The sequence below is a fragment of the Chionomys nivalis genome, chromosome 22, assembly GCF_950005125.1.
Source record: "Chionomys nivalis chromosome 22, mChiNiv1.1, whole genome shotgun sequence".
In the NCBI taxonomy this organism is placed as follows: Eukaryota; Metazoa; Chordata; class Mammalia; order Rodentia; family Cricetidae; genus Chionomys; species Chionomys nivalis.
This window is the reverse complement of record NC_080107.1, coordinates 18,349,298-18,376,802: the sequence shown is the minus strand read 5'-3', so window position 1 is coordinate 18,376,802 and position 27,505 is coordinate 18,349,298. Positions and strand designations below refer to the sequence as shown.

Genomic DNA, 27,505 nt, shown 5'->3' with positions numbered 1-27,505 from the left:
TGTAAGTCAATGAGCCTTTTCCCTTATAGATTAGTGCTGTGATAGTCAAGAAATGCTGAAGTTCAAGGACACTAAGATAAATGGTATAATAAATGGTAATGGGTGGTACAAATTAAATCCCTCATTGAGAAAAGCAAATGTTTTCAGGATGTCACATGGATGGCGTACAAAGTTAATGGCAGTTCCTACTAGTCTCATTGCCTCTGTTTAAAAATGTCTCATTTGAAGAAATAGTTGAGCTAATTTCATTAATATTAGCAAATTATTAAAATATTTAAGAATGAGAGGTCAGTATTTCTGTGAGTAAATATGATTGCCTCATAAAAATAATGAGTAAATTAAAAAACAATTTATACACACATACAACTGAGAAAGAACAACAAATGCAGTAGTTTTTATATAATTTCTGTGAGGACCTTACGTGCATTCAGATCATTGCCATATTTTGGCAACTCACCAATAGGAGTATATTGTTGTAGTCCATAAGAATCATGAAGTGAGTTTTCAGTTAATAAAGCAAAAGGCTGACCCACCAGAATGAATGTGTTCTGATGGAGATAAACCAAGATTTGCAAGATGCTGGGTCCTACCACCTTTTGTATATTGGCTGTTCTTACAGTAGATCTCATGTGAAGCCATATACACTCTTCCTTAGTGCAAGATTCAGCAGAGTATGGATCATTGGGCACAATTCTTTTCCATGTATTGGTATATCGGGTCATCTCCCACCACCCACTCTGTGGTACCTCCAGTGTGAAATTTAGTCATGCAGTCAATAACTTTGGTTCTCACAGTATAATTTCTGCTTTGTTCCCTGAGATACGTTAGGAGCCACCTCTCTGCAACTCTCTTCCATTTGACAGGACATGCAGTCAGGAAAGGAATCTTTCATATAGATCACATTTGGGACCTTCAAAGATAAAGGGACATCCAAGCTCAGAGAGTTGTCTTTGTTTTGCCTGTGTATATAAACTGGAAACTTTACAGAAGAGAACATCTGGAGAAGAATCAAGAAACTAATGCAGAAAAGAATACAGTGGAGAGTATATTTTCACCCTCAGATCTAAGTCCTGTACTTACTGTAAGTTTTCTTCTGAACCGTGAAGGGGACACTGAAGTTGGCACTCAGAGGTCCCCTATAATACATAGTTTTAAGGACTTCTAATTAAACTGATAATAGTAAGGTTGAATGTGTGGATCATTCTTTCCTGTAATTGTCCAATCCCCTGTTTGTTGTTGTTTGAAAATGCTGGTAAATGTTGTGTTTTAATTGCCAAATGTTTCTCTAACCTCTGGATTTGCTTTTCTTTGCCTAAAGGCTGGATAATGTCCCTGCACTAAAAACTTAAGGATAATGCAATGTAGAAGAAATTACCAGCCCGTGAATTTTATGTGCTGCCCTTTTTAGGATACATTTTCAAAAAGGACACAAAATTAAAAATAATCCCAACTGAAAGTATGCCTAATGTTTTTTTTTTTTCTCCCCTACCTTAGCTAATTAAAAAAGACAAACAGTTTGGAGCTAAGAATTTGACAATCTACAACAATGCGTTTCCGTGTTCCAAAATTATGAAAAAAAAAAAATGTAATGTGTTTTCTTGGTCAGCATGTTTGTTCCATGAACTTTTATTCAGCAAATACTGAGTTAAAGGGATTCCATAAACGGTGTGGGATGATTCTGTATTCTGTCAATTGTGTTTTAAATTAACGCTGATTGGCCAGTAGCCAGACAGGAAGTATAGGTGGGACAACCAGACAGGAACTAGAGGCGGGGAAATGAGAACAGGAGTGTTCTGGGAAGAAGGAAGCTCTTTCCTGAGTCCTGCCCCGACCATGGAAGAAACAGGATATGACCTGCCCAGCTGAAAAAAGTACTGAGCCATGTGGCTAACATATACTAGAATAATGGCTAATATAAGTTATAAGAACTAATACAAAGCCTGAGCTAATGGACCAATCAGTTTATAACTTATTGAGACCTCTGCGTGATTTTCTTTGGGGCTCACCAGCTGTGGAAACTGGGCAGGACAGAAATCCCAACAAGCAGGCCCTTGTGTTACACATAAATCAACATGAAGTTAGATTTGAGGAAGGTACAACTTCTCAGATATCCATAAAGACTAGCAGTCTTTATGTCACATTTCCAATATATAAAATTCTTTCAACAATCATGGCCAATTTAAAAGGAAAAGTCAGATGAATCTAGAACAGAAGGAGAATATTTATAACTATTGTAATTCATGAGGATTGTTTTCTTTCTCTTTCTTAGCTTTGAATTGTAACTTAAAAACTAAATTTGTTTATAACCCCAGTTCTCACAAAATTAATCAGGTTTTAAAATGTGTTTGATTGCCTTTCCTTGACACTAGAAAAACACAATACCATGATAATGCCTTCCCCACTACTTTAGCTTAACCCTTCTCTGAAAAACAATTTTATTTGGTCTTATTTAGATCTAGTGATGTCTCTATTTTTCTCCTGAATTTAGAAGAGATTAATTTCTACGTGAACTCATGAGAATGAGAAAATTGGTTCTCTATTGCAAAATATGAATTTGTTAATTCATGCTTAATTGTTTTTCTTAGAAAGCAGACAATTCTTTTCTTGCATGCTATTAGCCTTAAATTTCCTGGGAATATCTCTCTTTTTCAAAACACATCTTTCATAAACAAGTCTTATACTGCAAGAACAATATTATCACCAGGTTAAAATATCAGCAATGAATATAGTCAGAGCCTGGTCGAAAACCAAAGGAAAAAAGGACTGTACATGCTTCATGCATACCCATGCTTTAATAGAGTCAGATAAAGATCCTGCTGAAAATCAAAGATATCCTTTGACAGAGTGCTGGCATTCAACAATGAACTCAATCTTTCTACCTTACGTTTATTACTATTCTCCTGACTCACAATGGTTCACAAAATGGTTAAGGTTAATTCCTTTTACTAAGAACCATCAACATGGTATTTATAGAGGGATTCATTTGCAGTCTTATTTCAAAGGGGTCAGCAGGTGCAATGCATTCTTTAGAGGAATTCTGACTCATTTCTCCAGATTGCTAGATACTGTCTTTGTCTACACAGTAAGCATTTTAGGCATTGCAAGAATGAGAGGCTACATTTATTCACATAGGTTTGGGAAACCTAAATAAAATGTTCATGAAATACAAACTAAAGAATGGTATACATCTTTTTAAAAATCTGCTAAATTAAGCTAGCTATATGTTACGTTTAGAGTGTATACATGCAATATGCATACATCAATCCCAGGGTTTTTTTTTGGTCACCTGTTATATTTACCAATAACTGTGCTTTTTTACTTTGAAAAATATCTTGTTTTAAAACTATGTAGTACAACCACATTAGCTATGGTATTTGGATATTCTCATCTATATATTTTCTACAAGTAGATGGATTCCAATTATTTCTGCATTGCTGCTGTAAATATGTTCGGTACCGATTGTCACTGAATCAAAGACTAAAGAGGAGAAAGCTGAGCTAACACGACTGTGAAAGAGGAAGTTTCTGTCCAAATGCACCCACTTCTGAGATATAGTTACTGAAATTAGCTTTGCACAGATAAATGCTAAGAACTCCGGTTTCTCTGACTGTGGATACTTTCAGGATAAGCATGTCCAATATAAATCTCAAAATTTCAAAAGAAAACTAAAAGTCAAGCAAATTATTCAGAGTATTATGAAGGCCTTGATTTCTAGTTTGAAGACACAAGGATGACAACATGCCAAAACTTAGCATAGTTTTACTTTTACATCCTGAAGTCAGAATTTCTTTCATGGTTTTTATTCAGCCTCATATGGATTGCACATTCCCTTTGGAATTTGACAGTTTAACATTTTTTTTAACTCAGTTGCTTTACCTATTATGTTTGCTAACTCTTACATAGCACTAATTAGGCAGAAAGAATTTCTAGTATTTTATAAGTGCAAGCATAGATATTTTGATAGGATAGTATCTGTTGTAGCCATGGTTCTCATTTCACTGATGATAGAATTATGGACAAGTAGCTTCAATAAATTGTAGTAGGTACACACATATTCAGGGGACAGAGACTGAGCACATACCCCACTATCTATAATATGTAGATTCATGTTCTTTTCTTTCTTTGAAATTATTTATTTAATTCCTTAAATTTTTTATGAAAAAATTTCAAAAATCTTTCTTTGAAATTTTTATTTATTGAGATTATACAATATTTGCATAACTCCCCCCTTCTGCTTCCTCTGTCCAAACTCTCCCATATAACCCTTGCAGCTCTTTCAAATTTATGGCCTCTTCTTCATTAATTATCATAACACGTGTGAGTGTGTGTGTTCCTAAATATGTAAGTACAACCTAATTAATTTTTAAAACGTTACTTGTTGGTATGTTCTGTGGAAGAGGTGGCAGAAAGCATTAGGGAGTTTGCTGTGAGATTGTGTCTCATAACAATGTCAAAAGCTACATCCACAAAGGCTTGAAAACTTGAACTAAACAATAATAACTACAGTAGAGGCTTTACCCTAACAGGAGGTTAGGATGTTAACAGGAGGCTTTAACCCTTCTTCCCAGAAGAACACACAACAATTAGTTGCTCATCATAGTTGGTTTCCTTTATATCTTCCCCTTCAACCAGGCAAGACACTAACACTGTGTGAAAGAAGTAAGTGATAGCCAGGTGGCGGTGGTGCATGCCTTTAATCCAAGCACTAGGGAGGCAGAGCTGGGTGGATCTCTGTGAGTTTTAGGCCAGCCAGGTCTCCAAGAACTAGTTCCAGGACAGGCTCCAAAGCTGCAGAGAAACCCCATCTCCAAAAACCAAGAAAGAAAGAAAGAAAGAAAGAAAGAAAGAAAGAAAGAAAGAAAGAAAGAAAGAAAGAAAGAAAGAAAGAAAGAAAGAAAGAAAGAAAGAAGGGACGGAGGGAGGGAGGGAGGGAGGGAGGGAGGGAGGGAGGGAAGGAAGGAAGGAAGGAAGGAAGGAAGGAAGGAAGGAAGGAAGGAAGGAAGGAAGGAAGGAAGGAAGGAAGGAAGGAAGGAAGATAGAAGTGATTAAGTTCTGGCTGGGCTAAGAGAGTTTGCTTTACATGTTGACTCAGTCAGTGATTTAAAGAAATAACTTGTTGAGCACTGCCTCTGAGTAAGACAATGTAGGAACATACATTTATGTGATTGTCAAGACTCTTTAGAGGGTGTATGCAAATAGATAGCCGTACTATACTATAGTGGTTAGTAAACCTTACTGTATATAGGAAATGGAAGTTCTTCTTGGTCTCTTCCTGTTGTTTCCAGAAAAGCATGGACAGATCTTGTAACCTGCATAGCAAGTTTTGTATGTTTGTATAATTACATGTAAGAAAAGATTAGAAGCCTGAAAATTACTATTAAAATTAGAAGCCTCAGGATTCTCTAGAGGAACATGACTGTACACACACACACACACACACACGGTATTTACTAGAATGGCTTACTGGCTGTGGTCCAGCTGTTCCAACAATGGCTATCTGCCAACAGAAAGTCCAGGAATCCAGTAGTTGCTCAGTCTATGAGGCTGGATGTTTCAGCTGGACATCAGTATAAAAAAGCAGGCTCTAATACCAGTGAAGAAATAGACTTTCTATTGAGTGTGACAGCAAGCAGGCAAAAAGAGAGCAAGCTTCCTTTTTTCATGTTCTCCACAGAGGTTTTCCGCAGAAGATATAGTGAATCTTCCTACCTTTAAGATCTGGATTGCAATGGGGTCTTCCCACTCACTTCAAATGATTTAATTAAGAATTGTGGCTTACAGGTGTGTTCATCCATTTGGATTTTAGTTAGTTCCAGATGTAGTTGGCAGTAGTGATAGTAGCAATATTCGTAGATGTCAAGGTAACAACCAAGAATAGCCCTCACAATCTTAAATCCAGAAATAATTGATGCTTTTCTGTTAAGATAAGATTGTCCCCACAGGTATGAACTTTGCATATCACTGAATTTGCATGAAAGGGGTCAGGGATGGCTGAGGTACAATAGAGACCTTCAACAATGGGCTCTGAAAGAAGACAAAGCATGCTCAGATGGTGGCTACCCCAGATAATTTTAGCAGCTTTGAGAAAGTAACTGACCTCCATGATTTCAGTCTTTAAGACAGGAACTATGAAGTACCCTTTTCATTAGGTGAGGTAGGGTATTCTAATGGGAAGATTTTAGATGAATAGTTTTAGGGTCAGAAGAAACCCCCAGCTCCCCAAACTCAAAAATGCAGTCCAAATTTCCAGAAATGAGCTTACTTAGCATTATAGGAAGATTCCTGACAGTTACATGAAAGCATTTCTCAAGTGCTTGTGAAACTGGTTCCTATCTGCTAAAGGGAGTCATTTTCTTTGCCTCTGGACAAAGAGATATAAGTCTACCTACCAGCATATCAAAGCCCATGCTGACCTCCAGCCTCCCTCAGTAGCACAAGTATCCACTACATATTAAAAAGTCCCTGCTTGGACCCTAGCCCTTCTCACCTTCTCCCATACCCTAAACTCCCTCCAGCTCATGGGCTTTGCTCCCCCAAGCTACTCATTTCCTCATAACCCAGCTATTCTTACCATGTTTTCTCTATGCTCTGTTCCTGCTTCACTCACGGTTGTTTTCTCTGTCCTCGGCTATTCTCCTCTCTTGCAGACGGCTCTGGCTATGTCTAATATGCTATCCATGTTCAGTTTCCTTCTTTCTCTTCCTGCTCTGGATTCTTCCAGGTGTCTCTGGTTGTTCCCTCCCTGATATATGCAATAGAAACCTTCTCCTTAACTACACCATGGAGTGGCCCTGTCATCACTTTGTGCAAGTGGTAGCATATTTTAAAGGTTCAATCAATGACACTTAGAATTAATATTGTTTAAAATCTGAAAACCATACTCTACTACATAGTTACCCTAAAGTATAAGATTGCATATAAATCACCAGAAATAAATTAGGCTAAATTTTAAACTTTTGTAAGATATTATTGTGTATGAGTAAATTTTAAAAAATGATTTTCATAAAACCCCCAAAACTCTGAATTTTTTTGTTGTTTGTTTTGTCTTGCTTAAATTGAGTGACGGTTAATGAAGTGAGGATGGTTTTAGTTCTGGAACAGTGAAATTGAGAGGAAGTCCCCTTTGTTTCCAATATCACGCCATTACTATGAAAAAATACTATATTTCTTCCGTTATTTTTGTAGAGGTGAGCACATGTAAGATGTGTGGAAAGAAAATGCAATATCTTGTATTGCCCTTTTCAGGTTTTCCATTACGCGGCTATCAAAATGTAAAGGATTTGGTTTCATCTTCATTCCTTACATTCAAAGTATGTTTTATCAGCAGTTCTTCAAGGCTCACCCAGTAAGTACTTATATGACTACTTTGCATATCATCTTATGTTTGACGTTGTCATTTCTGTAACAGATCCGATGCTTCCCCAGACATTTAGATTTATTTTCTAGCACAGAAGAAAAATCAAGATGGCATTATAAAACTCTTCCTTGATAAAGATATTTAAAGCGGAAGCATCATTGCTCACATTTTCAAAATGCCAAGACTAATAACAACTCTTTAATATGAAGTATTTGCCAAAGGGAAATTCATCATTGAAATTATTGGCATCTTCAAATGAGCCAGTAATTAAAATAAAACGTTGTATAACCCACACCATACATGAGTTGCAATGAATACATTTGAAATAATGAGAGTTGGTAGGTATGAAATTTCAGTAGGACACCTTCTGTTCAGCCTAGAAACATGAACTATGAAGAAAGGAAAGGGTAAAGCGGTTTTAGATTGTGAACGGACTAGAGGCTTGCTAATAGGACGATTGAATTCTCACATCATTAGTGGCATTTCTGTGGAGTTCTTCATTCAGGGAGCAAATTCTAAGAGCAATCTGGGAAGTCATAAATCCTACTGAGCCTCAGATAAGTGACATTCATTATAAAGAACACCTGGAGGGAAGACCTATGCATTGAGTCACTGCTACAGAGATCTGATTACCTGAGCTCTGCTTGTCTTGGCTAAGGAAGAGAGATGGGGACACAGGGTCTTTTCCTGTTGTCTTTTCTGTGAACTCTGTAGGACTATGTGGATAAAGCTGGTAGTTTGTCTAACATGCCGTTGTTTCTGTTGCTTAGTTTCTCCTTACACATTATGGAGTAATTTCATTATTTAACATCACATCTCTCATGGTACAATTTGCTTCTGTTGTATATTGAAGTACTCTATTCATTTTTTGTTAGTTTACTACCTTGTACGGTCATCACTTTTTATGTGATCAAGACTAGATGTTATTTAGAAATCTTTATTTTATGAAAATAAAACTTTCAATACTCAAAATTTTGATCACACATTAGATGGACAACAATAAATACTAAAGCAAGTTAAAATTCAATTCATGTCATGCAGAAAAGTGACAAAGGTCAATTAATGCTTTCTCTTTTAATTGGCTAATTTTTCAATAATAAACAATTCGTACTAGTTTTTAAAATATGAGATTTCAAAATTTGTAAGGAAATTACTAAAATAAAATGTAAATGTGACTGGCAGTTTTGAAAGAATTATCCCAGTATGAGAAATGATATTTATTTGCCAGTTCAATTAATTAGCTATTCAGGGGGTTCTCACTGCTATAATTATAACAACAACCAGATCTAGTTTTCTGTAAGCAATAAAACAGATTGCTTCATATTTTCCATATATGTTCTTCAGTAAATATTTGAGATTAATTATCATAAAATGAGATTATTTTTTACTGTTTTAACTAAAATTAAAAGGAAGTCCAAATGTTGTTATTCATAAGGTATAAATAAACAAGAAAACACCTTCCCTTTTGGAGTATAAGATATAATAGAAGTGTCAAATATGCAAACATTTTCAGACATATATTTTGTTTTATCCAATAGTTATACTTCTGGAAACATGTGTCCACAGTAACACTTCAGGTAAACAAGATATATTTTCTTTGTATGCCTTTACAATTGTACAAAGTTAGAAATTAGTAAATATTTCTTAAGTTTTTGCTAATATTCTATCCTCTTTAATGAAATATTTTAGAATACCATAATAATTTCTAGGTTGCCCATATGAAAGTAAATTATGCAATTATTACAGCAGGTTTTGATTCAGCATATTTGCAAATAAAATTATGAGCAATATATTTTATTATTTACCAGTGAAGATCTCTTAGTTTGAATGGTACAGATGTCTGTTTTCTATTTGCTATACATACATCTGTATTTCCTGATTTTTGTCAGGGCAATTAAATTACAGAGAGACAGAGCCAGAAGGAGGTACAGAGAGAGGGGTGGAATATATAAAGTCCCTTGCTTGCTGATGTGTTAAGAACCTCAGGTCTCAGGGAATGACTGATGAAGTGGTTTTGACACCATGCAGATTTTACATTCTTATTCCATGAGACAAGATTTATAAAGAAAAAAGACAAGAAAGGAAAGAAGGAATTAAATGTTTGGAAAGACTAGTATAAGGATGAGTTTATTTATAGATAAGGGAAAGAGCTCAGAATAATTGCAGGGAAGGTTTTATAGCTATTTTATCATGAGTATTTGGGGAAATGCAGGGAAGGCAGAGATGCCAAGAACACATGGACAAATTGCTGCTTTCCTTTACCTGTGGGTACCCTCCAGACCTAGCTACATTCCTTTACGTGTGGGTACCCTTCAGACCTAGCTATGGATGATTCTAGCAAAGGAGTAGATATTTGCATTGTAGATGAAATGCTCTGGCCATTGCTCCTTTCAGACTCACTAGGAAGGGTAATTAGTTGTTATATATTTTTGGAGATTTCCTGGTAAATAAATATTAGCAATTCATTGTTTATACAATTAACATTGGAGGTTGTTGATTTTTTACACTTTTCACATTTACCATATGAGTAGTATATGATATTTAAAGACAAAAAGAATAAATGAATGGGACTTTTGTATCACTGAAAATATTACAAATAATTTAATCTACAAAAATGTTTGTGCCTGGATTATTTTAGAATCATTTTCTACTCCTCTGCTATTTTGTCAAGTCTTTAATAACTGCCTCCAGGAGTGCTCTCAAAATGTTAAATGTTGAGTAGAGAAGGCCAGTTTGAAAACAGATTACTTAAGCCTCATTTCCGAAGTATCCTAATAGAGATATGAAAAGGAATGTCAGGGAATGTGGAAAGGTGCCGGAGGGATTTAGAGAGAACCTTTAAAATGAGCTGAAATTGACACAGTACAGAAGTTGTCGTAGAAATGGAAAAGCATTGAAGGGTGAAAGAAGGGGTGCTGAGGTTTCTCCCAGGGCAAAGGAACTCTGCAGGTAGAGGCGGGGAGGGGTGCTAAGGGGCATTGAGGAGATGAATTCGAATGCTATCTGTTACTGAGCATGGTGTATGGCCAAAGAGGAAGAAAAATGGAAGAGTTTCAAATAAACTAGAAACTGTCTACATTATTAAATTCAACTTTTCCCTTTAAATAAGTGTTAGGTTTTGACAATTATCATAACCTTTATCGGGTGTGGTGCTAGGGGGCTTGTTTCCTGAGAAAGGGAGAAGGGAAGTGTCCTGACCAGATAAAAGACATAGCAAAGCTTAAATTGGCATATAATTTCTATTCAACAGTTTAAAAAAAATGTAAGAACAAAAGGGAATATACCTCATATTTATTAAAAATTACACTCCTAAACTAATAACTTATTCTACTGAATTTAAAATTACCAGACAGACATCCATTTTGTTCAATAAGTCAAGTTGAAAATGAAACACACTTAGAGAAAAGTAACTCCTTTTGGTGTGAATTAAATTGCATATATATATCATAATCAGTCAAATATATGTATTAAGAACTAAAATAAACATGTTATGAAAGCATCTTATTTTGGAGGAAGAACTATAGAGTCTACAAGACAGACATTCACAGTCTGAAAAACCTCATGTCCCTTGCTCTGTGGTCATTAATAGTTTGCTTAAGTTCTCTCGATCACAAATAAACTAATTTGAAGAATGGGATAGATAATAAGATTATATTGACTCACAAGGTTTCCACAGCAAAACAATTAAAAAAAAACTTATATTTAAGTATCAGACACAGAACTGGAAGTCAAATGAGTATGAGTTGTTTGAGAAAAGACATATTTGTGTAGAAGGCTTCAATCTAAATATGATAGGCACCTGGAATTAACAACTGTAAGGCACATCTACTATGCATTCATTTGAATACAGATATCACTAAAGGTCAATTTTTAACATGATAAATCAAAAATATGGTTAATACATATTTCTCAGAAGAGAAAATGTTAATATTGCTATGAAAGGTAAATGGAAACTTGTTTAAAAATTATTCATTCATTATAAACCTTTGTATGAATTTAACATTGATTCTTTCCAAATAAATACTATATATATATATATATATATATATATATATACTGTAATATGATTTCAAGATGAAATCATTTCTAATACTAAAAAAAATTGTTTGCAAATATCTGATTTATCTTGACATTCTTTGAGAAATTTACTGCAAACTCACACTATTTTGAACTTTAACTTTTAGTATCATGCCTGCCATTTTGCATTATTAATGCAGATTTGGCTGAGCAGAATCTAAAAGAATGTTTTGAACATAAAGGCATATAATCTCTATGAGAGGAAACAGGCATTGCTGGTTCCTGAACCCGTGTTGTTATTACATTTTCTAAAGTCAATGTTTTAAACAGTATTTAAGACTTCGTATCGGATCAAAACTAACAATCCCTGAGAAGTGGATATTATCCTATTGACTATGAGGAAAGAATGAAAGGAATGACAAATGAAACAGGGGCACCAATGAAGCCTACAACCCTGAAAATACATGACTGATAAAGATTCCTCAGAGAAAGATGAAGAAAATTGTTAGTGTACCTGAGAAAGGTAAAAGGAAGCTTGTTATAAACTCTTCACTCCTTACATACCTTTGTAGCAACTTAACACTGATTTCTTTGTAAAACAGGTGTTTTCAATTTATATACTGCTAAGGTGGCGTCTTCTGCTCAGTTATTTCTGAAGAAAATTCAGGTGAAGAATAGCACTGTGCTCCAAGGAATTTGACAAGCCCCCTGCATTCTAGCTTGAGCGGAGCTTTTAAAGAGTCAGCGATTACACAAGTCACCACCACCACTCATTTCTTTCTCAGCCTTTCTTACAAATCTCAGACCGTTAGCACCAGCCATGGCTGATCTTATCTCTTTCTAAGGAAAAGGTAGTATGAAGTGTTCTACCAGGACAAATTATTTTTTTTGTTTTTTTTTTTTCGCTCGCTTTTTTTTTTTTTTGTAAACAGAAGCATAAATATTTCAACAGTGGAAAAGATCACTCTTTGGGGGCTCTCCAAGAAATGCATGAGTTGTCATAGATTGGGTACATTTTTTTTTCTCAATTAAAATTAAGAAAATGTTATGGAATGTTCAGTTATGACAGTGGGAGTCTAATCTAGGTTTTCTTGAATCTTGGTTGTGACAGTGGACACGTCAGTTTAATTTTTAGTAGTAGGGCACACTGTATCTTATGGTGGTTAATACCTTCCAGATGCCTCGCTACTTCTTCTTAGCAGCCTACCACTGTTACTAATGCAGTCAGCACAGTTGAGAAAGAGGAAACACTAATATGACATTTAAGATTATTAATAATTAACTTTTTTGGACTTTATCCTTTCGTTATTGAATAATCTTGGTATTAAAGTGTAATTACTGATTAGATAATCCCAAGAAAACACTGAGCAGAAATGGGTGCAGTGGTGTGCCTCTAGAGTCCCACACTCATGAAGTTGAGGCAGAAGAATTACAAGTTTGAGGGCAGCTGGGTTACCTACAATTTGTAGGAGAATCAAACTTGCAAATTTATCCAACTAAGTGATCATCACTGAATGCATAACAAACAAGAAACTATGTTACAAATAAGTTATGGCTAGGATACTTAGCTTTAAAAAAAAAAAAAGATGTCATCTTCTAATAAGTGTGAGAAGAGGAAATTAAGCCAAGAGGGTAAGTTTTGGTAAAGTTAACTTTCGTGTTAGAGCTGACAACTTACTTTGTTTTACTCAAATATGCCCCACTTGAAAACCCCAGTAAATCTTTTTCTTCACGGCCACCCACCACGAACACTGGGTAAGAGTCTAGAATGTTATCCTCAGAGTTTCTAATGCGTATACGCAGGTAGCCAAGCATTTCACATAGACAAACTGTGCACTAAGATAAAGCTACTAAGAGCTTAAGACCCGTTAATTCTGAACTGTGTGTGACTGGACAAGTAACTCAGTTTCTCTGGTCTCAGAGTTATTTCTATAAAAGGTAAATAGTAGGATCCATATTCTATGGAATTATTTTAACCTTTATTTAATGCATAAAATTCACCTAAGGTGATTCTTAGCTTCACTAAATCAGCAGTGTGGCTCATATTTTAGTAAGATCCCTCTGAAGACAATGTGAGAAATGGGGAAAGCCATACTTCCATGTTTCCCGAAATGGGTCATGCAGACCTCCATGAGAGGACTTGACAGCAAATGGAGACGGGAATAGTACTGTGAGATATTTGTTGACCAGTGGTTTATAAAGAAGAGATAAAACTATAAGGATTTCTTGGCATCTAATTCAAATTGCAATATGATTGGTGCACCGGAGTATTCCATACTATACCTGCTACTCCCATGCAGCTCAACTGTCCAAGGATTCGCTCAGCAGCTGGCTGCAGCAGACCTGGTGCCTATGTATAACAAACAACCAGACAGACAACAGAGCACACACAAACCCTTAGAATTTAGCAGAAGCAAACTGCTCCGACTAGTCTACACAGTGCCTTGAAACTGACCTGCTCTCAAGCCATTTAGGAATAAAATTAACCAAGCAGTCCTCTCCCAAGCCACCAGTAAAGATTGCGTCTTTTTGCACCAGTGATCACAGGTGTAGAACTGGAGGGTGTTGTACCAAGATATGATCAGACCACTTTTATCTTTGGGATATTTTAATTTCAGAGACAATAATGAAATGAGGTTTCAGACTGTGGGGAGGACTACTGTTTTAGAATGGTTACTTTACTAATAGATACAATGCATCAAGCATAATCTTCAGAAAGTCAGAAAGTATGGGGTTCAGAAAAAAATTAGATCTGTGAAAGAAAATGAATTTTAGAATCTCTGATGTTATAATATCCTGCTGAATAAAGTATGGAGAAGTTGAGATAAGAGAAAGAAAGTGACAATGAATCCCAGGCAACACACTCCTTGGAAATCTTTCCCGTTGCTTGAACTACATACACACAACTATATTTCTATTTCTGTACGTAAAACCACCATCTGCAGCTCTACTATACAATCCAAGAATTAGGAGAGCCGAATATATTATGAGCACAAAGCTTATGTAAAGCTATTATAATAGTTATTTCATATGACTAAAATTTTAACTAAGCTGCATTGCTTCCTTAAGACGTCATTAGAGTGCGCAAGTAACAAAGTATGGTTAAAAGTATATATTAGTAGTTATTTTAAAGCTGAAAAATAAAAGAAGAGTTATAATTGATATTAAATGTCATAAGATCTCTCTATACTTTTTTATTTGTAAGCAACTTCTTAGAAATATCTATGGTTTAGAAATTGCAAAAGAACATTTATTGCTTTTTCCTAATACAACACATACAATTTCTCTCTCCTCACACAACACATCCAATTGCTCTCAGAGCCGAGACCCCTTGTGCACTCTTTGTACCTATGATTAGCCTGTCACCTAAACTAGAGCTAAAACCCAGGGTAACCCTTCACTCTTAATTTCAGAACAGCACCTTTTAAGTCTTTCTGCATCACTTTCAGGAAAGCAAGACTCAATGTTAATAAACCAAAGCCACTTCCAGCATAAGTGGGAGTGAAACACTGAGCAGAGCAGCCAAGGACTCTCCTCAGTCACTGTCCGTCCTCCAGCTATTGAAAAGTACCATGAAGACAAGAAAAGTAACTATACACTATACCGATTGAACAGTAGAATTCCAACTGCATTTGGGTCTGGAAATTTAATGACAACGTCATAATAAGGCTGCCTGGTTACTAATTCTCATACATTTCAGAACCTTCTCTCCTTTTGAAAAAAGGTGTTATTGTCCCTAAGTTTACTCTGGTTTTCTAGGTTTTTGAAGTTGCTTGGTAACTTGAGTTACACATGTAAATATATGAAGGGTTTTAGGATTCCAACAGGCTATTTCTATTATGTGATACACCAAAAAACTCAAGTAAGCAAGTAAATTAAGTCACAGCCAATTATTCCTATCACCTGCAAACCGCAAATAAGAAAATCATTTTCTAGTTCAGTCACTACTCCTCTCAAGGTATTTTTTTTTAAACACGTTTTTTTTTAAAAACAGTATTAAAATACATGCCCACCCTTATATAAGTCTCAGTGTAATTATAGTTTTATATAATTAGAGTTTCATGTCAAAAGATTTACAGCTTTATCACCTCAAGCAACATTCAGAGCTGCCAAGAATGATTTATGCAATAATGACTTTAACTGTAAAATAGAATTCTCAAAGGAAGGGCTGTCAAGTGCTTCTACTTCAGATAAGTGGGTTTTTAAGAATTGATATTCTGGTAAATAGCAAACTTTGTTCTACCTAGAACAGTCCTATACTGAGCAAGGTAGGAAGTATTGTGTCTCAGTTGGCTATGCAGCTCACGACACTTCCACTGGGATTCATTGTAAAAGTCCCTGGTTCCCACTGCTCAGGAAACCAGTGGGTCCCTTCAGGAAACAAGCTTTCGTATGTAATATTTTAATCCTGAGATTGGTTTTGCTGTTCCATCAAGAATGAATTGTAAACGTAGAATATATCAACTATTCCTAACTTTCTCACTGTGTTTATTACATAACTTACATATTTCATTGAATTGCTGAATAAATTAAAGCAAAGGAAGCATTTACTAAATAAAATCAAGAATTAAGAAAGCATACCATCAAAGTAAATGACCTCCTCTAAAAGGACTTAAGGAAACTTTAAGAAACAAACCAATGAAAATGTTTCTATTTTTTTCTTTCTGTCTCTCTGCTTTTATGAATACAAAGTGGCTTGCAGCAGGTCAATAAAAGGTGAGACTATCAAAGCATTTGAATCTCATAAGCCTTGACTGATTTTATAGCTGTCATGTGAATAAGACAGTAAACACTCAAGATTCTATTCAATGCACCTGAATTAACATCAAAGCTAACCACTAGTTTATTGCAACCAAAGTAGGTAAACATATCTGTATCTTAACAGTATCCAAGGGGATTTCATTTAATAAGTTTTCCTTGAAATGTAGAAAAACTGAGTTCATCTATTCATTTCCTCTACCAGCTAAAGTTAAATAGACAGTTTCTTGCTAATATTAAAGATACCGTACTCCTTCAAAGTGTGTTGCACCTGAAAAAATCAACTGAGACAATTTTCACCAAGACTGACATTTCTATAGTTAAACTGGCCTCCAAACAAAGAATCGTATGAAATTGTTTTTAAAATTCAGATAACTAAGGAAACCACCCAGGAATAGGTTTGCAATGGTCAATGCACTGACGTCTTTACTACAGGCTTTGTAACCAACAGGTTTGTGCTTAAATATAAAATCCCTTTTGAGAAGTGTTCTGAGCTCATTTTATGATTATAGCGAATGAATTCATAAGGGTTCAAAACTTCCACATTTCAGTTACGCTATAATAGGTACAATTCCTACTTAAAACCATTCTGAAAAATGTACTCATCTTTTAATTGGTTTAGCCAGAGCAGTACTTTAAGTTTTTAAGCTGAAAAAAATGTCTTAAACAGCCTTGAAAATATATCAACCAATGATGGACTACATTGCCTTGAAAAACCACAACACAGACCATGTCAACCTTATCCTTTATAGTCAGAGAAGAAACAGCACTGAACTTTTTACACTTTCAAAAAAATCGAGTTTCTTGGCATCATATAGACGAAAGAGGTAAGTTGCAGTGTTTCATGAAAGTCTCAATACAGAAATATCTCTAGACTATGGAACCATTGGACTATTTATAATACATAATGCTACTGATCAAAAAGGAAGAGAAAATGGGAAGGATTGAAGAAACAAGCTCTGTGCTGTTTGATAATCATATATTTGCTTTCATTCCAGAGCAATACAAACCTGTTTTTCCAGTAATACCTGGTTCCAAGTACCCCACTCAAGTTTAACTTCATGCAATGGAAAAAATCCAATAATTAAGAATTACACATTTTGCAGCATGACACATTTCATTATAAGAAAATAAGAAAAAGAATTATACCTTTTTTTGATATTCTTTTCTTCATAGTTTTCAAAGGAGTCATACTATTGTATAGACTATAGCATGGCACACATTTGCCAAACATAAGAGTTTTCTAAAAATCTGAGAAGATTCTTCTCAGAATCATTAAGTTTTGTACATACAACAGGGAGAAACAGATGATGCAATATTGGCAGAAACTGCAGTATACTTGTTTTCTACAGGTGTTTTACTAAATGAGTAAATGCCATTAAGTGTGCACCCTATGCATCTATATTTCCCTTAAAAGGGATTATATGAGTATTCAGTAATCTATTTGTATTCAGTTATCTATATCTATATCCATAATATGAACACACACATAAGTGTGTGACAGAGAAAGAGAGATACTGAGAGAGACGAAGAGAAAGGGAGCTACAGTATAAATGCATGTGCATGGCTCCCAGGACAAGACTATAAGAAGGCAGTGTATCCTTAAAGTTGAAATAATGCCTTAACTTTGAAGTGCTACCTTATCTATGGTGGACGAGTGAATGCTAATAACCCTGCACACTCACAAATTCTTTTTCGTATTTCTTACAGCGAGTAATGTCTTCTATATGTCTTATTTCATAACATATGTATGAACCCAAGTTTTGTGACTCAGTGGAAGGAGTTACTATAAATTCTGCTTAATCTTCTCTAAAAACAAAGAAAAGAGACAAGAAGTTCCATCCATCCACACTGAAAAAGCCAAGAAACATTCATAACTGTACCAATCTTCAATTCACATTAAACAGCTTCCAAGAAGACCTAGTGGAATATGTTCAAATGAAGGCAAATAAAATGTATTTCTCTCACACTAGGCACAGAATGATGAAAACAGTGGATTTCAAATATGCACATCATTCCTTTAAAAGGTGTCAGGACTGACTGATGACATTCTTGCCCTTGGTGACATTAAGTTACTGCACATCTCCAGAGTTCAAACAACGTTCCCTTACACGAAGAAGAATCTTTTTCCTACATCCTATTTCTTGCATACTAAGACTTTACATTAAAAAATTCATCTACAATTAACTACATGGTGTTTCTCTGCATATGAACTTTGAGTAATCGAAGCTTCATTTCAAAAGAATCCAATACAAGAAACTTTAATCAGGCCCACTTTACCATTTTTATGATAGTAGGTGACCTCCACTTTCCTCTCCTCTGACCCCAGCAACGCCTGGGCAATCTGGGCAATATCATGCCTCTTGGTCTCAGGCCCATGGAGGAAGTCGCAGGTGCACGGCTTCTGCATAACATCTGGCCTGGAGAACCCAGTCATCTCGCAGAACCCGTCATTGCAGTAGATGATGGCACAGTTCTGCACTCTGGCATTTGCAATGATAAATTTTTTATCTGCAACAAGAAGAGGGTAGGACATCTTTTAGACATCTTCCACAGGGTTCACACAAACACTAAAACAATTAGTTGCATAATAAGGGTCTGCAAAGCAGTTGTTTCCCCCAGATGCTAACTATCTAGACCCTTCCCAAGAATTCAAAATCACACACACATACACCTCTAGTACTTTATGTGTGAGATCAGTGACAATAAGTAATTAAGGAATTAAGAAAATTATAATTTCAAGAACAGAAATGTCAAAGTTGTCTAGTTCTCGGGCTCTGTGAAAACCAGGGGTCCTAGTTGACAGGCAGATACGCAGCTTGCCAATAGATAATTCCAGAATGCTACTTAGCTGTATGGTAAAATTTTTCCAAGTCAGAAAATTGAAACATCCTGTAACTGTCATATTTCTTACTTCAACTTTGACTGAACTTTAGAATGCAACTTTCTCAAAGCATTTATTATTCTTGGATTTGTATTTGTTTTTTTTTCCCTGATTTTTTTAAGGAAGGCATATATGCTTGTAATTTTTACACAGGCTTGTGTTTTTAAGACAATTATCTTTCGCAATGAAATGACTTCACATTTATTAACAATAAATTATGTAAAGCTTTACACCTTCATAATTCAATTGCAAAGGATAAAAACTACACACATGCTTTAAGCATGATGATAACACATTAAAAAACTTTTTTCTATGTAACAAAGTAGAATTTTGTGTGGTAGTCGTGTGCTAGCAAACTGTTTGCTATTTTCGGAAAGAATATGAAGCAGGATAGAGAAGTTAATGTTGTACACAGACACCATATCTTCACATCATTAGATGCAGTCCTGCAAAATTTGTGAAGGTATGCAAAATAAATGCACACTGAGGGAGATTTAGGGCAGAATATAAAACTACAACTATAGGATTTTAATTTACTAGATTTATGTAAAATAATTAATTCCTCGTGGTTTGCTTACATACCTACATTAAAAATATCTACATTCAATCTCTGTGGGGTTTACGGACTGCCCTTTGATTTTTTAAATTTCCAGACGGCATGTCTACGGGAGTAACACTGACACAAATACGGTTTTTGAGTAGTGAGCGTCTTGCACCCAATACCAGACCACCACTCTCTAAATTATTCTTTGACGTCTATTTTCAGCTTCCGTACAAAGTTCAGTTTTAAGAGCCAACTGACATCTACCAAGCTTCTCTGTCATTCCACAGCCCAGCAGTTTACCAAGATAAAACAGTTTGCATAGCCATTTACATCGCTGCTACCATTTACATGTCCTTGTTCTGAGCCTATGGTCGGCTCTGCTCCTGACTTTAAAAAGTCTGCTACAGAAAGGGAGCTTCATAAAGCTAGCCCATGCTATACCAGCACGTTCCCTTTAAGGTTGTGGACTAGTAGGGCATGAAGTAGCAAGGCAGATAATGGAGCAGTGGGAGAGGAGGATCAAATTGCCTGGTACAATGGAGTCCATAATCTAAAATGTAAATCCAAATTAATATTAGAGAGAGAACACTCCCGCTGCCATCCGAACTGCCTGGCTGGCTTTTCCAGCCTCTAACTTGACAGTCTGGAGTTGTCCATCTCTCTAGGTTGGAAGCGACGGACGCCAAGTGCTCTACCAAAGCCGAAAGCGAGCGACAGGAGAGAACAAACGAACTTACTCTGTCCTTCAAATTTCCGTATGATGGTCCCCAGGAAGGTGTTTTGAGGTGCCACATGCCCCCTGCGAACAGGCATGTTGCCCGGGTCTTAGCCGAGCGCTCCGAGCTCGGAGTTCTCCCGGGATGTCTCCCGGGCTAGAGCCCAGGCCGGCGCGCAAGCCGCTCTTTGTGGCAGCGCATCTTCTTTGGAGAGCAGAAATCTCTTCCCATTAGCACCACTTCGAGACACCCGCTTTCCCCGCCGGAGTCCAATCCATCCCGCTCACCTTCTGGAGGGGGCCTCGCACCGGCCTGACGCGGGTGAGAGGCTTGGGGGCGGGGAGGGGAGGAGGCGGGGTGCGGGAGGCGGCGGGGGAGGGCCGAGGAACGCGGGGGGCGGGCTGGGAGGGGGAGGGCGGGGAGTCACAAGGGCAATCGATCTGTTTCTCTTCTCCCTAACAGCGCCAATTTCCCAGTGCAAATGGGCTTAACCTGGCTGTTGCCCAGAGCCCCAAGGATTGCTGGTGGGCGGGTGTGGGGTGGGGTAGAAGACTTGTGCGCCTTTTGCAGGAAGGGGAAAAGGAAAAGAAAAGGAGGCAGGGTGGGGGTTGACGTTTCTGTCCCCGCCCTCTCCCCCTACACACACACACACACACACACACACACACACACACAGCGTTATCCTGGGAGCTTGGGCGCCGCCACAGCTCGGGTTACTCAAGCGTGCCTTAAGCGGAAGGCAGCCAAGAAATCTCCAAAACTCAGTGATAAAACAGCTACTCTGGGAAGGTGATCTCCACCGTCCCTAGCCATAGGGCTCCATCCTTAAGCGCCCTGCACCGAGGTAGTTAACACACCCTCAGCTGCAAAGAAAAGACAGGTGGGAAGCCAGCCCTTCAATGAGTGTATTAAAGCTCCGCTGGCGCTCAGGATGTTGAAGATCTAAGATGCGCCACCTAAGAGTGCAGGTGCAATTTCAGGGTCCAGATCCCCTGAGCACCTGAAGGGTGGGCCCTGAATGAAGCCCGGGCTATCCAGCTTGAACTAAGCCTCTGAAAGATTGAAGGCTGTCAGCACCCAGCACCGCTCAGCAAGCCGGGTTTCCCCGAGGGAGTCCCTCAGGAGTTGCAACGTTTTGGGGGGTGACTGGGTCTCCAGGGACTAGAGGTTACCAGGAGGATGATAAGGGCAAAGACTGTGTAAACAAATGCTTCAAAACAAGGCAAGAGTTTGAAATGGTTGAGGCTGGGCGCCACGAAGAAGGAACAAAAGGTGGGTGGGGCTAAGAGTTCGCAGCCTTGAAGTTAGTGACCTCCCTGGCTACTTATCTTCTGAACATACTAGCCAATTCCTCTGGCTTTCTCCCCTTTTCTAAAGGAGCGCTTGCATAAGACAGGAAGAGATTCAAAGGGCAGCATTGAGACCTCTTGATTCTTGTATCTCAGAGTCTTCAAATGTGGAATCTCCTCCTGGTTTACACATACTTCGGTTCAAATCCTACCGAAGTCTTAAGGCAAGCTGTGCTAGGAAAACATTTTTTAGAAGTTGTTCTTTCTAGGTTTCTTTTTCTCCCCTCTTGCTTCTTTCCCTTCATTGATGCTGTCATCTTTAATGGCCATATCCACACTCCTTTCTGTGTTTGCCACCATTTCATTCTACAGGAGAGAGCATAGACAAATCTGTTGTTTCTATCACATTCTATGGACAATAAAGGCCCATAGAATTCCATCAGGACATATAACTGCTTGCTAGAAGGCCTCTGAAAGATTCCGGTGCGGCCCATTGTCCTGCTTTGTCTGAGTCAATGAGGTTCGTATTTTGTTAGTTACAGCTCAAATCTGAAGAAAATAACGAGAGTGGAACTATGTGTCAAGAAGCAAGGTTAGTTTAGGAAGATATTTTGTAAGAAATGGGGGCCAAACATAACACTTTATATGTTCCATAAAACATACACACCCCCAAATCCAAATAAAAACAAGAACCCACAAATTTCTAATTATTTCATATAACAGTATTGAAAACAAATCAAAGGGAAGGCAGCATCGGAAAAAGTTGAATTGTCTAATTAACTAGCTTGATTGTCCCTGAATCTGTAGAATTGCCTCCCTTATAATATTGAGGATACACCCTTTCCCGATGCTTGGTTTATTTTATCTACTTTTACTTTGTAAGTAGATTATTCTGTCATTCTCTTCCCTAGCTGCAGCTGGGCCTGAAACAGGAATGCCACTTCCAGAGGCGAAATGTGTGGAGCTCTCCGTGGTGCTGACTTGGATTCTGCTGTTAGCGAATGGTTACTGAGGAAGTCAACCAATGGCAGTGGAATTTCAAACTCAGTCAAGTGGTTGTTAAGTCACATAGCCCAATCTTAGTCACCAAATGCCTAGAAAAACACACGTTACTATTTTTGACACATTTCTTAAACACTCTCCCTTTTTACTTAGCTTTTTAACTAAATTCAAGTTCACATTTCTCCTCAAATCAAGGACTCCGGGGAAAGAAGACTAACCTACAAATTGTGTGGATTGTAAGTTTCCAATATAAAGTTTCATTGCCTGTAAGGTTTCATGACACAATCATACAAGAATTGGTTGTAACAAAGCAGCATGGTTGGCTAATAAATTTTGAATGACTTATAAACTCTGCAAATAAATACCACTTTAAGGTAGTAAAATCCCCAGTATGTTTTGAAACACAAATGTTTCTCTACTAAAGAAAAAAAAAAGAATTGACATGCAGAAGTTTGCTGTGCAATGCTTCTATTCATGACTGTGCCACTGACTTTCACAGGCTATTGAATTTGGAAACCCTGTAACTCTACTTTCTTCAAGAGAAAAAAAAAAGGAATCCTCTTCACCAGATATTTCTCCTTAGCTACAATTCTCAAAATGATATCTTAGGATTAGCTAATAAATACATTATAAATTTTCATAGCCTGTGTAATATATAAGGTTTATATATTATATTACATACAATGTAATATGTAAGACTATAGGTTCCACATTTTCCCAGCCATATTTAAAATAAGATCAGTTCCATTCACGAGTCTATGCACAATCATATAACATTCCACAGCCTATGTATTGGAATGGCTGATTTGAACAAAAGATTAAAGGCATTCTGTTTCTAAATTACCCCGGTAATTGTGTTCATGCATTATATATTGCCACAGTGGAGGCAAGTACATTAATCTATACTCACCCAATAATAGAATAAAACCAAAGGGTGACAACCAGGTTTCTTGCAGGCTGGAAAGTTATCTACTTTCATCCCCATCCTCTATAAATCTAACTTCAGACATTATGTGTTTTATTTCTAATAAACATTTTGAATTTTTGGAGTTGTAAATTCAAATAATGAAAATTAACTTAAATTGGGCTCTCAAAATACCATGAAATGTACAACTTGACACTCAGTCACCTAATTATAAACAAAGATACAGAATAGGTTCATATATCTTTTAAAGCCTACAGTTATTCACATTGCCTTGAAACTAAGCTATTAAGAATTTAAATATGTAAATATTTTAACAATGCCTACCACATCCACATAATAAACAATATGTTTTTACACACACACATATGCATCTGTGTGGTGTTGAATGTATATTGCTCAGTGATAAAGCATACTTGCTCAGCATGCATGGCAATCTAGGTTCAATTCCTAGCACACTTTTTTTTTTAAGAAATCAGACTTTTCTTAAGAACAAACATTAGAAAAATTTTAAGCATCATGTAGGCAGAGGCTGTTGGGTTCCTAGCTGCTCAGACTGAAATAATCACACAGAAACTGTATTAATTAAAACACTGCGTGGCCCATTAGCTCAGGCTTATTAGCTAACTTTTACATTTTACATTAAGCCATTTCTATTAATCTATATATCAACATGTGGCTGTGGCCTCTCAGTAAGGTTTCCTTTGGTGTCTGTCTCCTGTGGTGGCTACATGGCATCTCTGACTCTGCCTTCTTTTCTCCTCTATCACTACTTGGAATTCCTTCCTTGCTCTATTCTGTGCTGCCATAGATCCAAAACAGATTCTTTATTAACCAATAGTAATTAAACATATTCACAGCATACAGAGGGGAATCACACATCAGCATCATAAATGGTTTCGCCAGTCTTTATGTGATATTCTTAGGCTGAGAAAAGCTGGCAACTCTATGAGAAAATAAGTGGTATTATTTCAGCATTTTTTTTTTACTGTTTTTGAAGTGATATAGACAGTAATTTGATGAGATTTATGTAAAGTATTTTTGTACAATTTAGCAAATCTCTGCTATTGATCTGATGATCACAATGTACCATTGTAATAATTATCTTAATGTGGTTTTCTGTGGAGAAACTGTAGAGTCTTTTACTAACTGGGTCACATCTAACTAAAGAAACAACTGACTTTACAGTTATGAGTTAGGCAGATTTTGCCTTGCGTTATCCTCTGTGACTTGGAATCTCCAAAGAGGCAAGAATGTTGACATCATCTATTAACACAATAGTATGTTTGTGCAGTTTGGAGTAGAGAGAAAAGACTAGGGTCTAACATTACACTATTTCTTTATAGTGGAATTCGGGGCTGGGAGATGGTTCATTGATGAAGTGCTTTCTGCACACCATGACAATCTGAGTTCTCATGACCAGACTTGGAATTCCCATCTCCCACAGAGACAACAGGTATTGTGGCTTGTCTGTAACATCAATGTTTGGAAAATGGGGACAGGTGAATTCCAGAACTTTAGCCAGGCAATCTAGTTGAAACAATGAGTTCAAGATTCAGTGAGAAATCCTGTCCTATAAAATAAGGTGGAAGCAACCAAGGAAGCTACCTAATCACAATCAAGATTCTTTTAAAATCTAAGGAACAGAGTGATATTGGTAAATACCCAACATTGATCTCTGACCACCCCGCACTCATGTATGTACATCCCATACACAAAAAATCCCACTAAAACAGAACAGAAAATGTTTAAGATACATTTTCCTGTCTTATTTCACAAATCAGTGGAACAATTCCTGATTTCCAGATAGTGTGAACAGTAAGTAAAAGAGATATACAAATATTTAGCATAAAATCTGGTAGGTTTTGAATTATTTTTCTCATTGCTGACATATTAAGCTGGCTATAGTAACAAGCTTAGTTCTGTGTGGACTGAGGTGCCTATCCCTTTCCTATCAGTTATGACCATGATCACAGACAACAACCTGTTAAAATGAGCCAAAGATAACAATCAAAGATAACAATTGATATCCATCAATAACAGAAACAAGAAGTCATGATAACAGATATCATGAAATAACTGAACTGTACAGCATAAAAAACACCCCAAATATGAAAAAAGTAGATTATTATAGCAAGATTCTAGCTTAATATTTGGCAGCATACAGTAATAAGATGGTTTACAATATAATTTTTTCATTTAAGAATTAATTCAGTAGTCGGATAAAATTGAGAAACATTTTACATATCACTTTTTTGAAGTCTGAACTATTTCACTCAATATTTGTAGACATTAAAATTGTTTTAGTTTGCCTATTAGTTCTTCTGTTGTTTACATTATTTGATAATAGCCCTACTTTTAATTTGACTCCAGCCATTTTGAAAAATTTAACTAGGAAACAAATCTTGCTTTACAAAAAAGTGCTCTATAGATATATTTTGAGGTGATAAAGCAGGACTTATTAAATTTGCCTTTTATATTGAATCAAGAATGCCAATTTATGTCTAACTGATTTTATAGCATGTTTGACTACTTCAGGAAAAATAATGGGGTGACTAAATGTTCTCTTTGTGGGAGAGATTGAGGAGCCTTTGGGGAAAACAGTGAACCAAAGTATAAGAGCTTAAAAAGTTGATTTAATCATGTATTTCATAATTTCAGGGGAAGTCATAAATGTTTCTGGCTGTTACATGAAGGGTACATAAAGTAGTAAAGTAATTTAGATCTTTTCCTATTATAGCTTTATTCTGATATTATAGCATTTCCACACAGTTTTAGAACACCTTTACATAAATCCAAAATATTTAAACATTAAAATAATTTTGAAGAATAATTGATATAAAATACAATATGCACATATTAAAGGTTCAGGTAAGTAGTTTTAAAGAATGTTTTTTCTTGTATATAATTAGAATATTTCTATTGTATTAGTTCACATACAACACCCCAGAAGACTGACCCTCAGTTTTATTCATTTCTCCCTATATTCTACCCTTGCTCCGTTGTCCCTCCTCATCCCCATTTGATCCTCATATTCCAATACAGCCCCAATCTATCCATAACTATCTATTCTATTTGTTCTTTCTAGGGGAGATCCAGCCTTCCCCCTCCCCTTCCCTTACCCTATATCTAACTTCTGTGGTTCTCTGTGTTGTAGCTTGCTTACCAATGGTTAAAAAGCTAACATCCACATGTAGGTTAATATATACCATATTTATCTTTTTGGATCTGGTTTACCTCACTAAGGAAATTTTTTTATTTTTCATTTGTTTGTTTGCTTTTGTTTGTTTAGCTTAATCCATTTACTTGCAAATTTCATGACTTCTTTCTTTCAGTGTCTGAGAAATATTAGATTGTATATGTAACACATTTTCTTTGTCCATTCATCTGTTGACAGACATTTAGGTTTTTTCCCAGTTTCTGGCTATTATTAATGAAGCAGCAATAAGCATGGCTGAGATAACATCACAGTAGTAGGATGAAGTATCCTTAGGGTATATGCTCAAAAGAGGTATAGCTGGTAGATGGAACTGAGGATGACCAATTCCCATCTTTTTGAGGAATTACCACACTGATTTCCTTAGAGGTTATACAAATATGTACTGTCACTATCAATGGAAGACTGTCACCCTTACTCCACATCCTCAACAGCATGAACTGTCATTTGTTTTATTGATCTTAGCCATTCAATTAGTTGCGAGATGTCATATTTACCGTTACAGTTTTTAATATTAAAATGAAAGAATTCATATTAAAACATATAAAGGGAAAAGGTGTGGGGGAGGTTTAGAAATAGCATAGTTAGTCTTCCAGATATGTCTACTGAAATAGCTCACTCAAAAATTGGCTTAGTGTTCCTACAAATTATTTTACCAAACAGATGAAGTGTAGTTAAAGGGCCACTTGTTTCTTTTCCAACCACCTGGCAGTTCAGACCCAAAATAACCAAATAGAAATGGTATTAATTAAAACACCATTTGGCCTATTAGCTCTACCTAGTTATTGGCTATCTCTCA

At 36.5% G+C, this 27,505-nt stretch overlaps 1 protein-coding gene across 3 annotated transcripts in view; it reads right to left on the bottom strand.

The window, feature by feature from the left end:
- Kcnh7 (potassium voltage-gated channel subfamily H member 7) overlaps positions 1-20,751 on the bottom strand; it is a 412,186-nt gene extending 391,435 nt beyond the window's left edge. For all 3 annotated transcript variants that reach the window (XM_057754560.1, XM_057754562.1, XM_057754563.1), the window contains exons 1-2: positions 20,298-20,751; positions 18,413-18,643 (exon numbers count right to left, since the gene is read on the bottom strand). In XM_057754560.1, the coding sequence (XP_057610543.1) occupies positions 18,413-18,643; positions 20,298-20,373 (307 nt within the window). In that variant the 5' untranslated portion in view covers positions 20,374-20,751. The remainder of the gene's footprint in view (positions 1-18,412; positions 18,644-20,297) is intronic.
- Between the last annotated feature and the right edge of the window lie 6,754 nt (positions 20,752-27,505).